This window comes from Polypterus senegalus, chromosome 2 (genome assembly GCF_016835505.1).
Source record: "Polypterus senegalus isolate Bchr_013 chromosome 2, ASM1683550v1, whole genome shotgun sequence".
Taxonomy (NCBI): Eukaryota; Metazoa; Chordata; class Cladistia; order Polypteriformes; family Polypteridae; genus Polypterus; species Polypterus senegalus.
Genome location: NC_053155.1, coordinates 85,927,626 through 85,948,181, shown reverse-complemented (window position 1 = coordinate 85,948,181; position 20,556 = coordinate 85,927,626). Strand labels below are relative to the sequence as shown.

The following is a 20,556-nucleotide window of genomic DNA, read 5'->3' as shown; positions in this document are numbered from 1 at the left end:
TTCTCAGAATTAATTATTTCCTCAATGATGTCTACACTTTAGTGCTAGAAAAAGTCAAAAGAAGAGCGAATATGCTGATTCCAGGGCTACTGGGAATGAGTTATGAGGAAAGAATAAAACAGCTGAGCCTTTTCAGCTTAAACAAAAAGAGATTAGGTGAAGACATGATTGAGGTGTTTAAAACTGTGAAGGAATTTAGTACAATGGATTGAGACTGTTATTTTAAAATGAGTTTAGCAAGAACATGGGGACATAGTTGGCAACTTGTTAAACGTAAAATTTGCACAAACATTAGGAGGCTTTTCTCCACACAGAACCACAGACACAAGGAATAATTTGACAAGTAATGTGGTAGACAGTGGGACTTTAGGGACCTTCAAAACTAGACTTGTTATAATTTTGGAAGAATTCAGTGGATAGGACGGCGAGCTTTGTTGGGCCGAATGCCCTCTTCTCATCTAGATTATTCTAATGTCAAGTTGTCCAGGACTACAGTAAGAAAAACAGTCTCATATAAGGGCTCTCCTACCACCATATTTGACAGTCAGAATCAAGTTTTTTGGTGGTAGTCTGTGTTGGCTCTTCACCAAACATTGGGACCTTTGTTGTGCCCATGAAGTGAAATTTGGACTAATCTGTCCAGAGAATAAACTTTCAGAACTCTTGAGGTTTGTCCAGGAGTTTTCTGGCAAAATTCAGATGGGTTTTGTTCTATTTCTAACACAAGACATCTTAATGGTGATCCTACCATAGATAACATTTCTATTCAGAGTTGTTCTTATTGTCAGAGTTGTAGATCTCTGGATATTTATTTTAGGATTACCTTTTAACTCTTTTATTATTGTCCATGTGGCTTTTGGTCAGATTTTAAGTGGTCATCTGGTTCTTGGAAGGGTTGCCATTGTTTTAAATGCCCTCCACTTGTATACGATTTGCCTTGTCCAGGTTAATGAGCAACTGCTAACCTTGTCCTAAACTCTGATGAAGTTTTCTTAGCAGTAGAGTGTTGTACTGTGTTAGCCATAGATTGATAACAGGAGAAAGCAGCATGAAATGACACCTTTTATTGGCTAACTAAATAGATTACAGATGCAAGCTTTCGAGGCAGCTAAGGCCCCTTCATCAGGCAAAGTGTGAAGTTTCCTTAGTAAGGGAGGCATGCTATACTATTAGGAAAATGTAACTTCTTGGGTTAACTTCTTAGATGTTTTCTTTCTAGAAACACTCTAAATTTGTGAATAATTGTATTGTATTAAAATATATTATATGAATAAATATATCATTCATTCAACTATACAAAGAACCATTTTAGATGGGCCACTGTATTTGGATAGTTCTCATGTTTTGGTGGGGGCTTGAATGCCACATTTCTTGGATTGTTTTCAAAGCATACTATTTGCAATGTTATTTGATTTGGTTCATTGAATGGTGTTGTTGTGCAATGTTTAGTTTTGAAATAAAAGGAATTTTAAAAAGAAGCTCCACCTATATTGCTAAAAATAATAAAGCTTCAGAAAATATTACATGTGTTTGTATGCATTTTTGGTGAACAAGACAAATTAAAAATAAAACCACAGTGCAAAACTTGTGAACCTGGTAAAGAGCTTCTGACTTTAAATTTGCAGTGTAGGCTATCAGTCTGTACATAGTCAAATTTATGAGCTATTTTAGCCCAGATCCATAATGGAAATGGTCTCTTATCATTGATATGTGGAGATAGACTTGTGACTTCTATGCTTGGCCATTTCACTGGTCATGTGTTCAACCATAGAAAGACCTGATCTCAATTTTTTTTTTCTTTCAGCTCTGCACTCTGCTTCACTTGTACCTGGTACTCCACCATTGTGACGGCAGGAGTGCTGCATTTGTTTGTCATACAGCTTATTAATGTGAGCTATAATGTGACAGAACGGGAAGCTCGCATTGCACTTAGGCAGAAAACTGCTCGCAAATACCTATGGGGACTAATCATCGACACAGGCCTTTATAACCTGGGCTTTAGCCATAACTGGCGTGAGTTTCTGACCATGAGTGTCTCTGCTTTTCCATCTAAACTAAGCCTGGAAGATGTTGTATAAATGACAACGAGACTTTTCTGGGGTACTATGGTTTAAAGTGGTCTTAACTCATTTAACACTACAATGTAAAGCTACTGCAGACGTTTGCTTCTGTTGGGAGCTCTGCCTGACTTGTGTAGCCACAGCGATACAGAGTTTGTTTGGGAGAAAAAAAAAACATGTAAGTAAGGGTACAGAGTGCACTATTGAATGTTTAGATGACAGAAGTACAGTATTATGAAAATTGTATCTGCCTTGCTCTACAGAGAAATCTAACTAAGAGGTTATGGCTTTATAGCAATGTGAAAGCAGCAAACAAGGAATTGGGTAGTGTTGCCTCATTTCATTGCTAGACTTATTAAAATATCACAGAATTCCCAGCTGCAAATTACTTCTGAAACATCCGCTTACCTCTCATTTTGAAGTACTGGTAGTGAAAAGTGTGACTGTGTTATTTTAAAGGTAAACTGCAACATTTATTTATTAGGCTAGAAACCCAATGAAACACTAGCTGAAGAAACAGCAGAGGCCTCGTTTCTGAGTGGCGCTACAATCAATTGGAAACTACACATTTTGAACGTATTACATCTGAAATGCAATATTTCCTAGATATGTAATGTATCTTCATTGTCAATGCAATATCACTGTATCAGTGAAAACAAAGAGCAATACTTGTGCTATTCATTCGTATTTTGTGGAGCAGACTGACCATTTACGCAGGCTTTTATGTAACTGCAGAAAATGTAAGGAGAAAGCATTGATTGCACAAGTCACCCAGACCTTTATAGAAGCCACCTGTCGAGCACTGAAGCTTCAGGTTTGTTAAAACGTTCTGCCACTTATCAAACAGTTTTTAAACTGGCTCACCTTGTGTCTTTCTCAAGTTATGTCAGTTTTTTTAGTTAATCTGTTTTTTAATTATTTTTCCAAGTATGTTTTTTTTAATCCCATAGAGATTTATCTTCTTAACCCAAAGAGCCCAATGGCATTTTAATGTGTTCTATTACAGTACAGTATGTCAACATTTTACAATTCTGGACCCTGAGTGTCTGCTGGTTTTCATTGCTAATTACTAAATAATAAACCAATTTCATATTAACAATCAAGTAAAAAATGTTTGGACCGATGACCAGCATTCATCTGTGCACCTCACCAGAATATGTTGTCATATGGAAGGAAAAAAAGTAAAGGCTCAGAGACTGTCCAAGTGGCACTGTGTTAAACGGAGACCGCGGGATGAAGGAGTCAACAGGCATTTTGGTTACTCACTTGTAGCATTACACAGTCAATTTGGCCCCCATACTTGAGCACAGATGTATCTGCTTTTGGACAGTGAGCAAATTTCATTCCATTTTAACAAAAGAACAGACAATTTTATATTCAACCAATTCAGATGGTGACTGCTGAGTATTTGTACTGGAACATAATTATACAATAAACTGTGACATAAGCCAGTTGTTTTAAATCAGGAGATTATATGAATTTCACACTCATTTGCAACTTAAACCAGAAACAGTAAATTGCTAGAACCAGAACTGTACAATACTCATATTTGTAAGATTTCATAATATTGCAGGACAATCATGACTATTGCAGGTTTTCTGGGATGTTCCAAGTCCCTGAAATGCATAGAAACCCTTGTCATTTGAAAATGGAAATGTAAAGCACTTCTAAAATGAATGACTCAATGTGTTATTTAAATCAACTACTGTTTAGCACAGTTTTGAAAGCTCAAGCTGGTGGCAGAGGTTGATTCCTTTGTCATCAGACAGCCTCTCCTCTTCCAGCATCTGTTCAATGCCAGTCAAGAGAACTGTACTCTAAGTCTGTTTTAACTTGTCACACTGCATAAATTAAACCAATTTCTGCCTTCAAAAATTAATGGAAGTAGAAACCACAACCACTTTAGGGATCTAAATAAAAGCAGAGGAATTCCCCAACCATAAAGTGTACAGATTAAAAACTCTAAATGCCCCTGACCCAAGAGAGTCTCACTTTCAGACAAATCCCCCTGAAGTGGCAGCAGGAGGAGGGCTTACAGTAAACCTTTAAAGAGCTGCATCTTGCTACCGTACACTGGCTTGGCTGTTACTCAGACTTGTATTTGATCAGTGAGGTTCAAAGTAGATTGATCTCTTTCCAGTTTTATGCTCAGTTGTGAATAAAGATCAGTGACTAAGACGCTGGACATGAAACTAAATGTTAAGTGATTTATTGCACAATCACCTCAAAGTTGTGCCTCTCCACTCCATATTTAACCTAAAACTGAACTAAACTGCCCGAGGTTCAGATACAAGATAAACAAGTGTGTATTGTTTGGGCTGTTAATCATGAAAAGCACTGTATAACACAGACTGACTGAAGGAGCTAAATTCGCAGAATCTCCATGTTTAACTCTAAAAAAGAAACTTAGAGGGATTTGATTGTATGTATATTTCTTGTTTAATTTTTGTGAAATCTTTTCTCAGGTGCTATTTCTGTGAATTTGTACAGCATAATAAAATGTAAACTTTCTAGGAATTGTTTTGGAGCTTTTTTAGTAAAGAGTTGAGAATAATAAAAGTCATATCTGAATGATATAAACTAAAAAAATTGTGTGTTATAGATAATGCAATAATCAACCTTTATAAAGAAGTATGGTTGCTAATTAGTGATTAAAAAAAAAAAAACAACATGGAAGACATCTCATAGCCACATACCCTCTGCAGGTCAGAGGCAAATCTAGAGAAAGACAAAGTGAGTCTGTGATCTCTTAGTGTCGCTGAAGACAGCCGTGAGGGAAGTTTGTTTAAATCTAAATGGGAACAATCAGACGCCTCACACAAATGTGTGCCGCATGTGCAGAAAGCACATGTTAAAAATAAACATATCCTGTTGCAACTGAAAAAACGATTATGTAAAATTAGATTACACACTGGCATTTGAAGACATAAATGGACTAGTAGTAAAAGTGAATATGTTGTTGCAGGGGCTGTGAGCAACACTCTGTTGTTTAGTTTTGACGATTGACTCCAAGACTATGTAAGTTATAAACTGACAGCAATGTTTGTGAGAATGAGTTGCAAAATATGCATTTGCAGTAAACAATGTATCACACCCCTTCAAAAGGAGTTGATAATGAAGAGCCACAGCAGATGCAGATTTCAGCACTCAAAACACCCGAATCAGTAGATGTGCCTAACAATACGAGCTGAACCATGAACACTACAGCTCAACATCCACCTTCTGACTGCACATCTGTAACTAAAGGAAGTTAACGTTACTGTTAGAGTGCAAATGCAAACATGCCATGCCCTGCCAGAATATAGCCACAGCGTTTCAACACATAGTATATCCATAGACCACAATGCTTATCTACACTCCACTTGCTGTTGTTATGCCATGTAATGATGCAGTAGTCAAAATGACAGAAAGAGATCATAGTAGACAGAAGCACATTTCAAACATGGAACCAGGTAGCCACGGTGGTCTACGTGTGTGTGTGTCTGTCTGCCTCCACGCTCATTACAATATACAAATTAACCATGAAGCTTCAGGTACTTTGTGCTACTGGGCTCCTGAAACTTAGTTTTTTATTTTCTTTTAGCATCAAGTGGTTTGTTCAGTTTATTTTGCTTTCTTCCTGAAACCCCAGCGGTTCTAAGTACACAGACTGGAGAGACTGCAGGCGGATGTTCTAGGAAGAAGACCTGTGTATGGTGTTTTTGCATTAGCCGACTTCACTGCTGTTCACTACAGACTTTTTAACAAGTTGTTCCCAGGTTTTTTAAGAATCATGTCTGCCCAGCGGGATAAGTGCTTTTCTATGGTAAAAACACAACATATAAATTACTGAGTTTAAAACAAAAGAAAAAAAAAACTAGAATTTGATTAATTTAGTGTCATTTAAGAAGAAAGCACTACTGTAGACTGAAACTGAACAGAATGCAGGAATGTTTTCCTTGGTTTCTATTAAAGAACATCTTGGATCAATCAGAAGAATGGCAGGACAACAATTCTGTGATATGTGTGAGCCAGTTACTATTATTTCTTGTTTTGCTGATGTCTTTATCCAAGGCAACTTGCACCATTTGAGATATGTTTATTTTTTTACATTTCTTTTCTTGTTGCAGGTGAAATAACATGCTCATGGTCACACAGTAACAGTTGTAGGATTTGAATTCACCATCTCTGGGTTTAAGTCCAAAACTTTAATCTCTAGCTGCCTACAGTTAAGGCAAATGTTCAGTTACCATGTCAGACAGAGTTCATTAATAAGTTCATGAAAAGAAACCCGTTCTGGCTCATATTGTAAGGCTTGCTGGACACAGACCTTTCACGAGCCAAAATCCGGAAGAATCTCTGCCACCTTCTTACGAAGTTTTTCTATTCTTTCTTCCTTTTGTCTTTCTTCTTTTAAAAATTTAGGAAACCTTCGCCAGGCTCTGAAGGGAGTAAGTATTTGTCTCCTGAAAGATTGCAAGCAGATCATAGTTAGACATTCTCATTTAAAAACAACAAAACAGATCTCAAGGCAGTCTGCATTACAGCAGGTGAAATAATTTAATAAAAAACACTTAATCCAGTTTAGTGATGGGGCAAGGCAGCAATACAAATATATGTTAAAATTTGTGGGGATAAAAAACAGAATTGCACGAGAATAAGAACATAAGACATTTGGCAAATAAGAATGGACCATGCATTCCATCAAGCTCAGTTGTTCAGCTAATAGCTAAACTGTCTCAGTCTCTAATCCAGAGTTTTCTTAAAGGTTGTCAGAGTTTCTTCTTCAACTACATGTCTTGGTAGTTTTTTCTAGATTTCCACAACTGGTGAGTAAAGAAGATCTTCCTTGCTGTGGATCTAAATGCACTTCCACTTTATCCAAATTAATAAAAGGGTAAGTGTCAATTTGTGTGTCTTGTCTGATTGCTACAACTCTGTTATTCCAACAGATGACACATCGCAAACATTCTAGTAATAAAATGCATTGCATCTGTCATTCCAATAGATGGCGCATAACAAACATTAACACTTCTTTTGGAAATGTTAACACTGGGGGCTGCGTTGTTTACTTAGATATCAACCCATCTTAGTCTGGTAGCACAGCTAGTTTCCAAATGCCACACCTATAAGAATCAAATGTGGGCTTTGAACCCAGGAAAGGATCAATGACACAGCAGTGCTAACGGATTAAATCATAATTGGAAATGATAGTGTTGAGGGAGAAGAAAAGACTTTGGGGACTAATTCAGTGAAAAGTAATACAGCATGTTATCTCAGTATGATAAATGAACTCCTTTGTAAATTATGATAGATAAATGAAAAAGGGGTGCTGTTTTGTATCATTTCTTTATAGATAGATTACTGAGTTAAAATGGCAAAAGACCATCTCTATACTCCAAATGAGTGAATTCACCTGAGACAAAAATAAAATTTTTCTTGCAATTTATATAAACTTTCTCCAGTTTAACACTAAGAAATGGCTCAGTAAAACAGGCTTCTTAATGATTCATTTTACATCTCCTTAATATTCTACAGAGAGCTAGTTTATTTTTAGGCCTGTTTATCACGGATTGTATTTTTTGCTCAGCTTATTTTCAGTTCAGTTTATGTCATAACATGTAACATGATACACCGATACACATTTATTTTTATACAATTCACTTTTCAGTGGTGTTTTTTTTATTAGGGTTACACTGAATTTGCTAATTGAATTACAACATTAATAGCACACTCAGAGTTCTTGTTCACAACTTCACATAAGGTGCTGCTGCATCACACCATATTACAACATTAACGACACAGTCATATGATGAACCCCCGCTTTAAATATCCATTATTAATCCTTTACATATGCTGGGTAAAAAATGATTTTTTCAATTACCTGAAAAACAGCAACCATGATATTCTTAACTACATTTCACTCATTTCTTCTGCAATTAAAAAGCCTACAGACTGCAAGCAGCTTTTAGTTCTCAAATAAAAAGGGAAACCCAAGCAGACTTTGGGTGAGTCTTCCTTGAGATGCACCATTCCGTACCTCCTTGATGTCAAATGACTGTGAAGGTTCCCTGTAATGGTGTTTCTGTTTTTATATTGTGATCTATAATCAATGATAGGTCATTCTTTGGTGACACTCAAGGAGGACAAAGTAGGCCCTGACCCATTCTTTTAATCTTTCAAATGGCACACAAGGTGTTCTGTGCTAAAATAACAGTTTGATGAAAATGGAGAAAGCCAGGTTCCTCTCCCTCACCTTATTTGAGACGGACATGAGCCTGAGTGGCTGAACTGTTCTACTGTTGCCCAACATTTCATCAGCTTGCTTTCTGAACTTCTGATAACCAGAGGTGTTAATCAAAGATATTCATCTTAAACTTGTAACTTCTACCTAAATTCTTGCTTAGCAGATTATGTAAAATACCTCTTGGTAATCAGCAGTGTCCTGTTATTGTGCCATTTTGGCTGAATGCTGAAATCTTTCTGTGGTATGCTGGAATATACATTTAGCTATATATTTATTCTGCAAATAAAAAGCTACACACAAAACATACACCTCCATGATACATATGCACTATACATTATGCACTATGTATTAATCGCACATGGTTGTACTTGTATTTTGTGTTATTTATTGGTTTTATAGCATAGAAAAATCTAAATGTGAAAATTTCTAATCATTCCCATCCCGTTCTTTGTTTATGCAACTCAGGAGATGTGTCACATGACTGTGATTGTCACTCTCCTTTGATCACAGGTTGTCACAATACAAATTTGGAGACCGTCTGTTTATTCTGTTTCAGACAATATTACAAAAACTGATCCCCATGCTTATGACAGATGCCGTTCAGGAGTCACCAAATGCAATAGTATACTAACTTTTTCACATGACTGTACTAGGGGGCTTCACCCCCTGCTCACTTCACTCGCCATCCCCCGGCCTGCGCTATGCCCCAGCCACTTCACGTCTCTACCACTTGCATATGTGGATTTCACTTTCACCAAATAACAAATCTTTTAATTCTTGCGGATACCTTTCTTCATTGGGAAGAAACACTACTTTTTCCTGATGGTAACACGAATTAGACGATCTACAAGTTTCTGACTTAATTTTTAAATCCAAACAATATCTACATACTTCTGTCATATCACCTATGTCCATTTATTCGATCTCTTTTCGCTGTTCTATTATTTCATCGACTAATAATTTCTGTTTGTTAGCACTAATGCGATCTTTACTATCAGTTTTTTGAGACTTTCAAATTTTAGTACTTTCATAATGCCTAACCTCTGCTCTGCATGTGTATCGCACCAAAGTTTTTGAACCTCTTTACAACGTTCTACTTTGTCATCTACTCTTTGTCTTTTACTTCCGGCCCCGGCCGTGGTTAAATTTCTTGGCTCAAAGTCTCGCCTCGCGGGACTTGAAATTATGTCTGTGAAAAAGTCGCGTCTCGTACCAGGATTTTTTTATACAATAGAAAGATATATAGTTGCATGTTAAGTATATTTTAATTAATTTTTTCTGGTGTATTTTTATCAACTGTTTGATATAAATAAGAATTTTATTGTAATATGTATGTATTACAATAAACTTGACTTGACTTGGATCTGTACCATCTGGAATCCCCCAGACTGCCTATGGAGTGGAAATCACTTGCTCTAAGATCCACTATTAGAATCTTAAGCTGTATCAGAGACCAAACCTTATCTGCTTGAAGAAACCATCCTTTAAGAAAGGAATCTCAGCACCTTGACTCTTGCACGTAACTGGTCGGAGCCGCGCACAACAGCAGGAGGCCGGGAATAGAGCCCAGCCTGATGTTACAAATATACAAGTGCGCTGCTTGCAGGTCAAGGGCTGAAGTCATCCATGTGGGATGGAAAAATTCTTCACTCTCTCAAAGAGATGGCAGTGACTTATGAATGCATAATTATAACCCAAAGGTCGCTGGTTTGCAGCTAGCAAGTGACAATACCACTGGGGACATGGACACTGCCAGAAACTGTTATGGTTTTACCAAGAAGTTGGAGAAGACACAGCAATAAGCCTAACAACCAAATTAAGTTGATCAAGAGATTGCTACACCAAGAACAAAGCATCACATGGCAAAGACAACAAGCACGTGCTACATTACAAGGAAATGCCATATCTGTGCCAGGATAAATGAGAACTCTTAAGTAGACAGTAAACACCTCCTTTCTTATGTTTGACTGTTGCTCAGTAGAAAACTCGTGATTAACTGTGTCAGGTAAGCTTTTAGCTTTTACATGCTTTTAACTACTGTCTAAACAAAAGAGCCTCAAGTCACAGCCTAACAGTTTAGCTTTGCCTCATCCATGGCTGTGCATTTGAGGGCAAGCTAATTGAGACAACATGCTAAAGTTTTAGAAGAGAAACATTAAAAGATAAAGCTTAAAAAACCAAGAAATTATAGAAAACGTCTAAACAAACTAACTGCAGCCTCGTCTGTGTTATGTGTTTGTCTGGGCTGTCTTGCATCATGTGTTTCATGTCATTATAAGCAATCATCGTGTTATTTAGTCCCTGTGTATATCAATAACTTATATTATTCTTCTTAAAATGAGTTTGCTTCAGTTAACTTGATATAAGTCTAATAGCTGGGAACCCATGTCTACAGAGGAAGGTAAGAAAAAACAAAGTAGGAGAATTGTAAGTAATTACTGGCATTACCAAAAGCAAAACTTGAAAGTTAATTAATTGAATCATAAAAATCAATTATTCCATTCCCCTTTCATTTACAAGGATATATTTTCTAATGCAATTTTAAGGAATTGTCAACATACATTGAAATTTTAGGCACATCCCTTGCTAATGTAAATGTCCTTTAACATGTTGTCTGGAAACATGAAGCATGACTATCATTTGACCTGGCACAGCAAGTGCTCTGATACAGCTGTCATTACAACTGGTTTTCACATGGAAAGACCATCTGTCCATTTTCTGAATACATTTAGCTCACTTACAGAGATGTGGACAGCTGGAGCTGATCATGGCAGTAGGAATCAACCCTGGAAAGGGCACCGGGGCCTAGGATTACTGATATACATCACCGGTCCCACAATCAAGATATACTAATCCTATAATACTGAAAGTGTGATTGCTATTGTACAACATACATGAAAAGTGACCTAGCAAACCTTTGGATGGAAGTGCAGTGGAGAGTAAATGATGATACAAATTTCAATTGCTTCCTTCTGAAGCGTCAATACATAAAAACTCATTTTTACCCTTCCTAGTCAATATGCACTGATAATCTTTTTCTCACAGCCAATACCTAGTCCGTCAATGTCAACAGCAAAAACTTATTTTTCCTTTTCAAATCAATGGATAGTTGTATACAAAATTTTAAACAGATCTGATATAGCTGACATTCTTACTGCTCATACAGTATTCACTTAGGCAATACTAACCTACTAAAGAAAAACAATTTCTCTCTCTCTCCAGCTAGTACAGGGTGAGTCAAAATTACATTAACACTAATGGTACAGGGTGGCACGGTGGCGCAGTGGTAGCACTCCTGCCTCACAGTAAGGAGACCTGGGTTCACTTCCCTGCGTGGAGTTTGCATGTTCTCCCCGTGTCTGCATGGGTTTCCCCCTGGGTGCTCTGGTTTCCTTCCACAGTCCAAAGGCATGCATTTGCAATGGTGACCCTAAATTGTCCCTAGTGTGTGTGTGTGCGCCCTGCAGTGGGCTGGCGCCCTGACCGGGGTCTGTTCCTGCCTTGCGCCCTGTGCTCCACCAGACCCCTATGACCCTGTGTTAGAATATAGCATGTTGGACGATGACTGACTAATGGTACTGCTATGTATATATTTATATACAATTTTTGTGGACAGTTTATGTGCCACAAATGGAAAATGTGTTGAACATGACGGCGAACAGGTCGAGACATTCCTGTAATCATCTTGCACATATCTTCTCATATAATACGCTACCGTGGCTGTTCGTTTGTCTCTCCAGGATTTTAAATCACCTGTAGCTCACAAACCGTTTCACCTATTGACTTGAATCTTGGTACACATATACTACGTGACATCTATTGTCCGCTTTCGGGGTGATGAATTTTATTACTCTTTTTATTTTATTTTATTGTAGAATCAACTCTTGGCAGCGCGCAGTAGGGCGGCCGTGCGACACATGCGTATGGGCACCATTCTCATTCCCTACCACCGTCACTAATCGTTCTTGAGGCAGATTGAAGACTTAAGTGCCAGCTTAAGTGACAAATTAAAGAAAACGTACTAAATAATTGCAACACAAAAACTAACTTAATCAGTTTTAACGCAAAAAGATGCAGACGAAAGAAGAGAAGCAGCGGGCCGCTAGGGTGGAGAAAAGAAGAGCTACTCAGGAAGCAGCTAGCACATCAACCTTTGAGCAAATGAATGCTAAACAGAGACAGAGAAAAGAGCATGAGAACTAGGAATGTTGAAGTTACGTGTATTCACTGCACGTAATCGTGCAGTACGCCGTTACTGGTGAAGTATGTTTTGTGAATAAATTGTTTCCGCCATTCAAATCTTAACATAATTTTGACTCACCTTGTGCAAGATAAAACTGAAATGATTTGATAATAATGGCATATAGCATTCTTTTCCTCATTTTCACAAAAATATGAACTTTATCTAAAGTATAAATTACAAAACAACATACATTTAAACTCTCACACTCATAACTTGTTTAAAAAACCTGAACATTTAAAACAGATACAAATGCCAGTTACAATATAAAACGAAAGTAACTGATTAATATTCAAATGTAAGCTTTCCTTATTCAAGTTAGAGTCTCTTGAGTTGAACTTTTGTGAGCATACATCTTGCCTGCCCCAAATTGTAAGGAAGTGTCAAACGCAATGTGTCTGCTTTCAGGCCAATGCCACTTTTTGTTTTGTCTTTTTATTTTATGAAACAACCTGATAAATGAAAGCAAAATACTGATGTAGTATAAATACATGTATATAAATCATTCCAATTACACTATATGTATGCATCCAAATCACAATATATATCAAAGTAAATCAGGGCTCATTTCATGATATTAATGTTATCATGATGTTTCGCTTGATGCTAACTCACAGCATGTACTTGTTACCTAGCAATGCTGTATGTCCAATTTTTTTTGACACATTATTTTACTATTACTATTATTCCAACTCTTTTTCTAATATAAATACCATGTTACTTTTAGTCTCTTTGCTCTTAATTCTAAACAAATGAATCAACTATGTAATTTTTGCCACTCCTTACATTTTGTTTCCTGCTTATTCTCTCTAAGAGGTGTCTGTCATTTAAAGGATCATTAAAGGATTTTAAGATCAGCAATAAGTAGTTACTTTGGTGCTAAGTAACAGACCAGTGAAAACAGTTTATGGAAGAGTCCAAACATAAAATGTAATTTAGTCCAACCTGTATATGTGCCCTGCGGTGGGCTGGCACTCTGCCCAGGGTTCGTTTCCTGCCTTGCGCCCTGTGTTGGCTGGGATTGGCTCCAACAGACCCCTGTGACCCTGTAGTTGGGATATAGCGTGTTGGATAATGGATGGATGGATGTATACGTGCCATCTAAATGACTGATTGCTGTTAAATTTTCTTTATATATGATCAAATCCCCTAAATCGGGTTTAGCGTTGGTAGAGGCATAGTCTCCGAGGTACAAGACTGAATAAAACCCTGGACAGGACGCTAGTCCATCAAAGGGCACATTCACACAAACACAAAATCATAGGTGGGCCAGTTTAGAGTGAATGAATAATTTAAGTGGGCACAGTATGTGGAGAGAAACCCACACAGTCACAGGGAAAAGTAACAGGACTACAAGTCAAAGCTCAGGATTCTGGAGCTATGAGGGTACAGTGCTAACCACTGCCCTACTGTTAAACTGTTACATTCTCAACTCCACTTAATTAACTTTAGGGAGGTATGGTGTAGTGCTGAAGCCTATGCCAGCAACATCAGGGGAACACAAGGAACCTGCACTGTAAGACATTTCAGTCCCATCTTACACACACATCCACACTTACAATCAGACAATTTAGAACTAACCCAACACACGTTTTTGGCACATAACAAGCAGACTGAATAATCCAGAGGAAGCCAATATAGATAATTACAAGGTTCTGGATTTAAACCTGGAACACTGAATTCCTGACACAGTAGCACTGACCACTGTACCACCATGCCACTCCCTGTTAAAACTACATATTGTAAAATATACCACTATGAATGTATTTGTTCATGAAAGGCTGCCACAGAAGAAGAAAATCAATAAAGGTTTAGAGGCAATTAATTAATGATTTCAACCATTTCTATCCCTTAGTAATATTTCTTCCTGTAACAAATGTTCATAACACTGTTGACATTCCAACTTCTGTAATACTCTAAACTGTTTCTAACACACAATAAACAGAAACAAGAGAAACAGCAACAGTAACATTTCTTCTTCAAAAATATTTTGTGTATGAAATGAGGAAAAAATAAATACACACACACACACACAAAGTATTTAATTAGTTTCACTCCTTCATTATCAATGCCTGCTTTGGCTAAATTAATGATGTATCATCACCATGGCACTTTAACTACCACATTCACTGCATTGATATTGATAACAAGTCTTTTCATGTTGGCTTTTTTAAATAGAGAAAGGGTTCTGGCATCTGTTTGCTTTTGCTCTCATTATCTCTCTTCAAATTAAAACAAATCTTAAAATTCTTTTCCAGGCTTCCATGCCACCAGAATGCTGCCACTGTGGCACTCCAGCTTGTGTTAGCCTGTTTTTTATTTTAATTTTTTTCTGCTAAATACATTTTTGCTTTTTAATTGGATAAGTCATTTTCATTTTGTATTTACAATTTGTTTGCGGCCATGTTATTTCATTGTTTATATTGCAAATTCCCATGATTTAATTTTGTTTTCTTGTGAGAGATAGCTTTTTGTGACATGGTTGCTATGGAGTGATGATGGTTGCTTGGGGGCGTGGCCCCAGAAGTTGCTTCACGAGATGTCATCAGAGCAACCATACAGTATATAAATAACCCTTATTTCATATTCGTCATGTATTTTACTGTGTATATTTCTCCTGTATATTATGTCACTGAGTATTGTCCTATACTCCACAGTAGTGTTGGGAGGTATACCGGTTCATACCAAAAAACATTTTTTATTTTTGTTATGATATGAATTTTTCTTATACCGCAATACCAGTTTAAATAGCCTAAACGGAACGTGGCATAGCAGGAAACTGTTTAAGCGGGGACCTTTTTCACAGCTACACCACTAAACACGCATGCAATGGAGTACATGTGTTAATGTAGGTATTGAGCGGTGAAAATGGACAGAGAACATTCCGAAACAGAAGCTGTAGCAGACAATAAAGTTGAACATGATGACACAGAAGAACTTTTGCAGAAAAAAGCAGCCGTGTCTGTTGTCTGGAGATTTTGGTTTTAAAAGGTCGGATGTGGACCAAACAACTATTTACTGCAAATGCTGTGGAGCTAAAGTTGTTGCCGGAGGCAGCAACACAAGCAATTTGCTGCACCACCTTGGCCGCAAACATACTTTGGAGTACCATGAATGTATGGAACTAAGATTGGCACCCTCCACGTCCTCAGGTAAAACTGAAAAAGCTAGAGGACACTCGAGTCAGATGTTACTTGTAGACACATTTGCTAGAGGTACTGCCTACTGCGGTGGATCGATATAACCAACGGCATTACAATCCATATAGCTAACGTGTCAGTGGACAGACATTGTTAACATTAACGGAAAGTGTAGTTAGTTTACAAGAAATATTTACTATTTATTCCTTTTCTAAGACATGTTCAGTGTAATACAACTTTTGACAAGCACCTCTAAATGCCTCTGTGGATGGTTAAAAATTTGTTGTCAAAATTATAGTTTAAGTTGTTTGCAAAATCTGTTCAATAAAAAGGTTCTATGTTTTGACTGCAACTGTCATGCAATGTGATTCCTTCTCTTCATTAGTGCCACCCCCTTGAAAATTATCACTTTATGGGGCCATGCAAACCCGTATTAATACTTGTGTGCACATTTAAATTTGTACAATGTACAATTCTCATGACAGTGGAATAGGTTATTCTTGGCCAGTCTACTGCAGTAATTGCAGTGGAAAATGTGGTTAACATCCACTCATGCATGGGAAAAAAATACCGTTGAATACCGTGAAACTGGGATAAATTTAGAAAAATACCGTAATATAGACTTTTCGGCATACCGCCCAGCCCTACTTCGCAGCAACAGACACATTTTAGGATGCATGCAGGAAATATTCATTCAGCATGTCTCAAGTCTGCCATCTCATGCAGAAGGTCTGATTGCCTTTTTGCTTCAAAGCAGTGTAGAAATTCAGCAACAAGACATTCAAGTCCTATTTCCACGGGGCTCCCTATTTAATGTAGTTATTTAGGTGCGCCCCAGGTAATTAAAATATGCAGTGTGAATATGCATGCTCATATACTACACAGGAATAGGATTTCATGGTTTTTAAGGAACTAATTTTAGTGTTCAGACTTTTAAGCAAGTGTATGCTGATATTCATTTTAGGTGATGAATTCAAACAGGATTAACCAAATCTTAGAATGTGAAGTGTTTTTTAATTTTTTAATAAATTCAGACTGATCTTAAAATTAAGCCATATTCACATGGAGATGGCCAACTCTAGCCATTTATGATTATTCAAAAGATAATAATCTCTACCTTATGCAATTTTTTTTACATGTTCCAAGTAGCATACTAACCTTTGACAATATTTTTCTGCAGCTTGTTGCTTTTGCCACATGGCAGTTGACTCGTCCTTCGTGAACTCAACCCAAATTTTCAATGTTTTCTTTTTTAAAGATCGATTGCAGTATCTGGTTGCTTTCTCTTCCAGTATCCACAAGTATGTCTTATACTAAAAAAATAAATTATTATATCATATTTATGTATTAATGCAAGGCCCATAAATAAAAATTGCAAGCACTGCTGATATTAAGGAAGTCATATATACATTACAGACTTCACAAAGGCTAAGGGCTCAAGGAGCAGAAATGGGAGGATGAATGCAGTTTTTTTCCCCATATAGTTTGATTTGTTCAGCCTAGAGATGTACATAATGAAAACCTATAGAAATGTGGTGAAATATCTGTCATTAATTACCCTTTTCCAATTAGTAAGACTTCTCTGCAGCAGGAGATGCTCATAAAAATCATTTGCTCGAGCAACCTTCTCAGCTATTATGTTGTTCACTACCTGCTTCCAGTACTGAAAATATTTTTGAAGGACTACTGAAGTGTAGTGATTCTTTGCTACCTGCAATAGACAAAAAAAACAAATACAATAGATTAGTAGTGACAAAGACAAACTGGAATGGAGGTGAAAATATGTCATTATGCTGAGCTCAGTTCTTGAAAGAAAATCTTGCATAATTTTTGCAGTTTTTCTAGGAATTATAAATTATTTACAGTTTGAATAATGAGTAAGTATTCATATAAAACACTCACTTTCACAAAAGACATTACAAACCAAAAAGAATTCAATGCACAGACATATAATTTAGAAAGACTGTACTAGTAATGACCATCACCACCCATTTTTTAACCTGCTTATTCATTTCAAGGTGGCATTGATCTGGTGACTTTCTTTGCAGAACTGAGTGCAAGGCAGGAACCACCAACACTTACGAGGGGGGACCCAAAAATAACCAGAATTTCGTTGTAGTTAGGTTGGTACTTGTAGTACGTGGTTGGGCCGCTAGGGCAATCTAGTTACACTCCTCACAAGTCAGTCTGCCAAGTGCCATCAGTCTGGAAGGTTGTGCTTGTGTTCAGTGAATTTTGTAAAAGTAGTTTTGTGCAAGCGTCGTTTTTTTACGATGGCCGATTATCGTGAGCAAAGCGCGGCAGTGAAATTTTGTTTTCTTCTTGAAAAAAGTGTTGCAGAAACTATTGTTAATGAAACGGTATGACAACCCTGAACCACCCACCCTACTCACCGGATTTAGCTCCGTGTGATTTCTGTTTGTTCCCTCGGATGAAAAAAAACTTGAAAGGAAGGTGTTTTGCTGACGTCGAAGAGGTAAAACAAGAAACGACCAGAGCATTAATGGGCATTACTTCAGACGAATTTAAAAAATGTTTCGAACAATGGAACAAACGGTTAGATAAGTGTATTTCCGCCAATGGAGAGTACTTTGAAGGAGACTAATTGTAGTTTGTACAGAAAATTAAATTAAACGCATTTTAAAAATATTTCCGGTTATTTTTGGGTCCCCCCTCGTATATGCAGAAAATTTATAGTCACGCATTACCTAAATTACATTTATTTTGTTTGTGAGAGGAAAACACAATCTGACACAGAAGAACATGCAACCTCCACACAAACAGTGCATGAGCCAAGATTCAAGTTCAAGGCTCGGATGCTGTGAAACAACAGTGTCAACATGCTGCCACTGTAGTAATAATTATATAAAACAAAGTAATTAAAATCCTGGAAGTGTGTGAATGTGACCCTTGGCCCTGTTCATACTACAGTTTCAAAACAGATGTAGAATGCATTCTCCAACATGGATTTGGCAAAATGCACTTTTTTAGTGTAATGTGAAAAACGTATACAACCAATGGTAACAAAATCATGTAGATCACTGGCACCGTTTCAAAAAGGTTTGAGCAGCTTATATGTACTTTCATGAGGCAAACTGTCAACAGGAAGTGCTGTAGTAGTTTCATCACACACCAAGGCACTCACTTTTTAAAAGAAGCACCAGAAGTATTGAAATGTACTGTATTTCTGCTAATTTACAGGTGTAAATGCAAGTAACTGTCAGGTAAGTCTTTTAAGAAGAACATGCTATCATCATTCATTATTCTTCTACTCTACCTAAATTAACTAAGCCATGGCACAAAAACCTGAAACTAGCCAAAAAGACATCATTTCTGCTTGTAAAGAACAAAACTGGAGCATAGTCTTCTTTGTAATTCAAGGCCTGACTCAGCCAGGTTTTTGTAAATATACTGTGTATTTTGGAAATTAACAGTGAAAGAATTATAAAGTAAGACCTATGATCTTACCATTTCTAGTATAAAAATTGATAGAATCCGATGAAAAGTTTTTGTGCACTGAAATTCAGAATATTTTTCTCTAGACCATCAGATTGGTTTGTCTTTCCCCAGATAAAGTGACACTGAAACCCTCTTGAACAGTAAAGTTACACAAATGAAAAGTACTGTACAACCCTCACCTCTTCATTTTCCTCAGAGAGTTCCAGGAGTCTTTTCCATGGCTTCAAACCTTTGTTTTTTAGAAGACAGTGGTGATAATGCTCTTCTGCTTTCTCTTGCAGTACTTGCTGCATCTCCAGCCTCTTTTGTTTTTCCTGTTCTTTCTATATATAGGAGAAAAACAGAAGTCAATTGTTTTGAAAGAATCATTTTAATATAATAAATATTAATATTGATATTCACCAAAACCTGAAGGAAGAAGAGAATGTGATGTGTGTGGTCCCCGGCCGGGACGCCCAGGAGGACCGGAGGAGGGCTTGTGCCTCCTCCAGACCATGAGGGGGCATCCGTCCTGGTTATGTAGGGGGCCTCGGGTAAAGGGCTTGGAAGCCCAGCCCTGTAGGGACCCGTGGCCACCACCAGGCGGCGCCCCAATGCCGGAGTATCCCGTGTGGGACCCAGTCGGGGCTGGAGCCCGGCCGGGACGCCCAGGAGGACCAGAGGAGGGCTTGTGCCTCCTCCAGACCGCAAGGGGGCGATCGCCCTAGTTGTATTGGGGGCCACGGGTAGAGGGCTTGGAAGCCCAACCCTGTAGGGGCCCATGGCCACCGTCAGGCGGCGCCCAGGTGCCTGAGGAGCCCTGGAGCCTAGCACTTCTGCCACACCAGGAAGTGCTGGGGGGGAAGAGAACAGGGGACACCCGGACGGCTTCCGGGTGCGCAGCCGGCACTTCCGCCACACTGGGGTGTGGCTATGACTGATTGCCGGGAAGCAGCTGGAGCCCCTCCGGGTTCCCATTTAAGGGGCCGCCTCCCTCCAGTCATGAGTGGATGTCGGGTGGAAGAGGACAGAGCTGGAGAGAGGACGGGAGGCGGCCAAGAGAAAGAGGCACAGTGACTAAGAGGCCTGGACTTTGGGGAATCGGTGCTGGAGGCACTGGGGTGTGAGTGCACAAAAAACTTGTAAATAATGTAAATAAACGGTGTGTGGTAGACCTATGTTGTCCGTCTGCCTGTGTCCGGGTCCAAGTTCACATGTGTTATACATCAGCAACACTTTGGTAATGAAAAGTGCTGTGATGTTTTTGCTTCTCATATTCTTGGACCCTTTTTGAACCTAAGAGCCAGCTCCTTTTTTAAAGGCCGTTCTCTGCTGTTTGTATTGTCATTTCATGGACACAAAGAAAACACCTCAAGATCAGGAATTGGAGTGTGGAATGACATTTTCTACTTCAGGCTTTTGCATTCAACAAAATACCTCTTTTGATCAAAT

At 38.0% G+C, this 20,556-nt stretch overlaps 2 protein-coding genes across 2 annotated transcripts in view; one reads left to right on the top strand and one right to left on the bottom strand.

Annotated features, from left to right (window-relative positions):
- Positions 1 to 4,571, top strand: part of zdhhc23b (zinc finger DHHC-type palmitoyltransferase 23b) — a 31,356-nt gene extending 26,785 nt beyond the window's left edge. The window contains exon 5 of the mRNA XM_039744097.1: positions 1,805 to 4,571. Coding sequence (XP_039600031.1) covers positions 1,805 to 2,078 — 274 coding nt within the window. The 3' untranslated portion in view covers positions 2,079 to 4,571. The remainder of the gene's footprint in view (positions 1 to 1,804) is intronic.
- Positions 4,572 to 4,952: 381 nt separating this feature from the next.
- The window catches only part of ccdc191 (coiled-coil domain containing 191), a 40,150-nt gene continuing 24,546 nt past the window's right edge, over positions 4,953 to 20,556 (bottom strand). Inside the window, exons 14-17 of the mRNA XM_039744096.1 lie at positions 19,305 to 19,448; positions 17,225 to 17,377; positions 16,825 to 16,979; positions 4,953 to 6,505 (exon numbers count right to left, since the gene is read on the bottom strand). Of these exons, the coding sequence (XP_039600030.1) occupies positions 6,373 to 6,505; positions 16,825 to 16,979; positions 17,225 to 17,377; positions 19,305 to 19,448 (585 nt within the window). The 3' untranslated portion in view covers positions 4,953 to 6,372. The remainder of the gene's footprint in view (positions 6,506 to 16,824; positions 16,980 to 17,224; positions 17,378 to 19,304; positions 19,449 to 20,556) is intronic.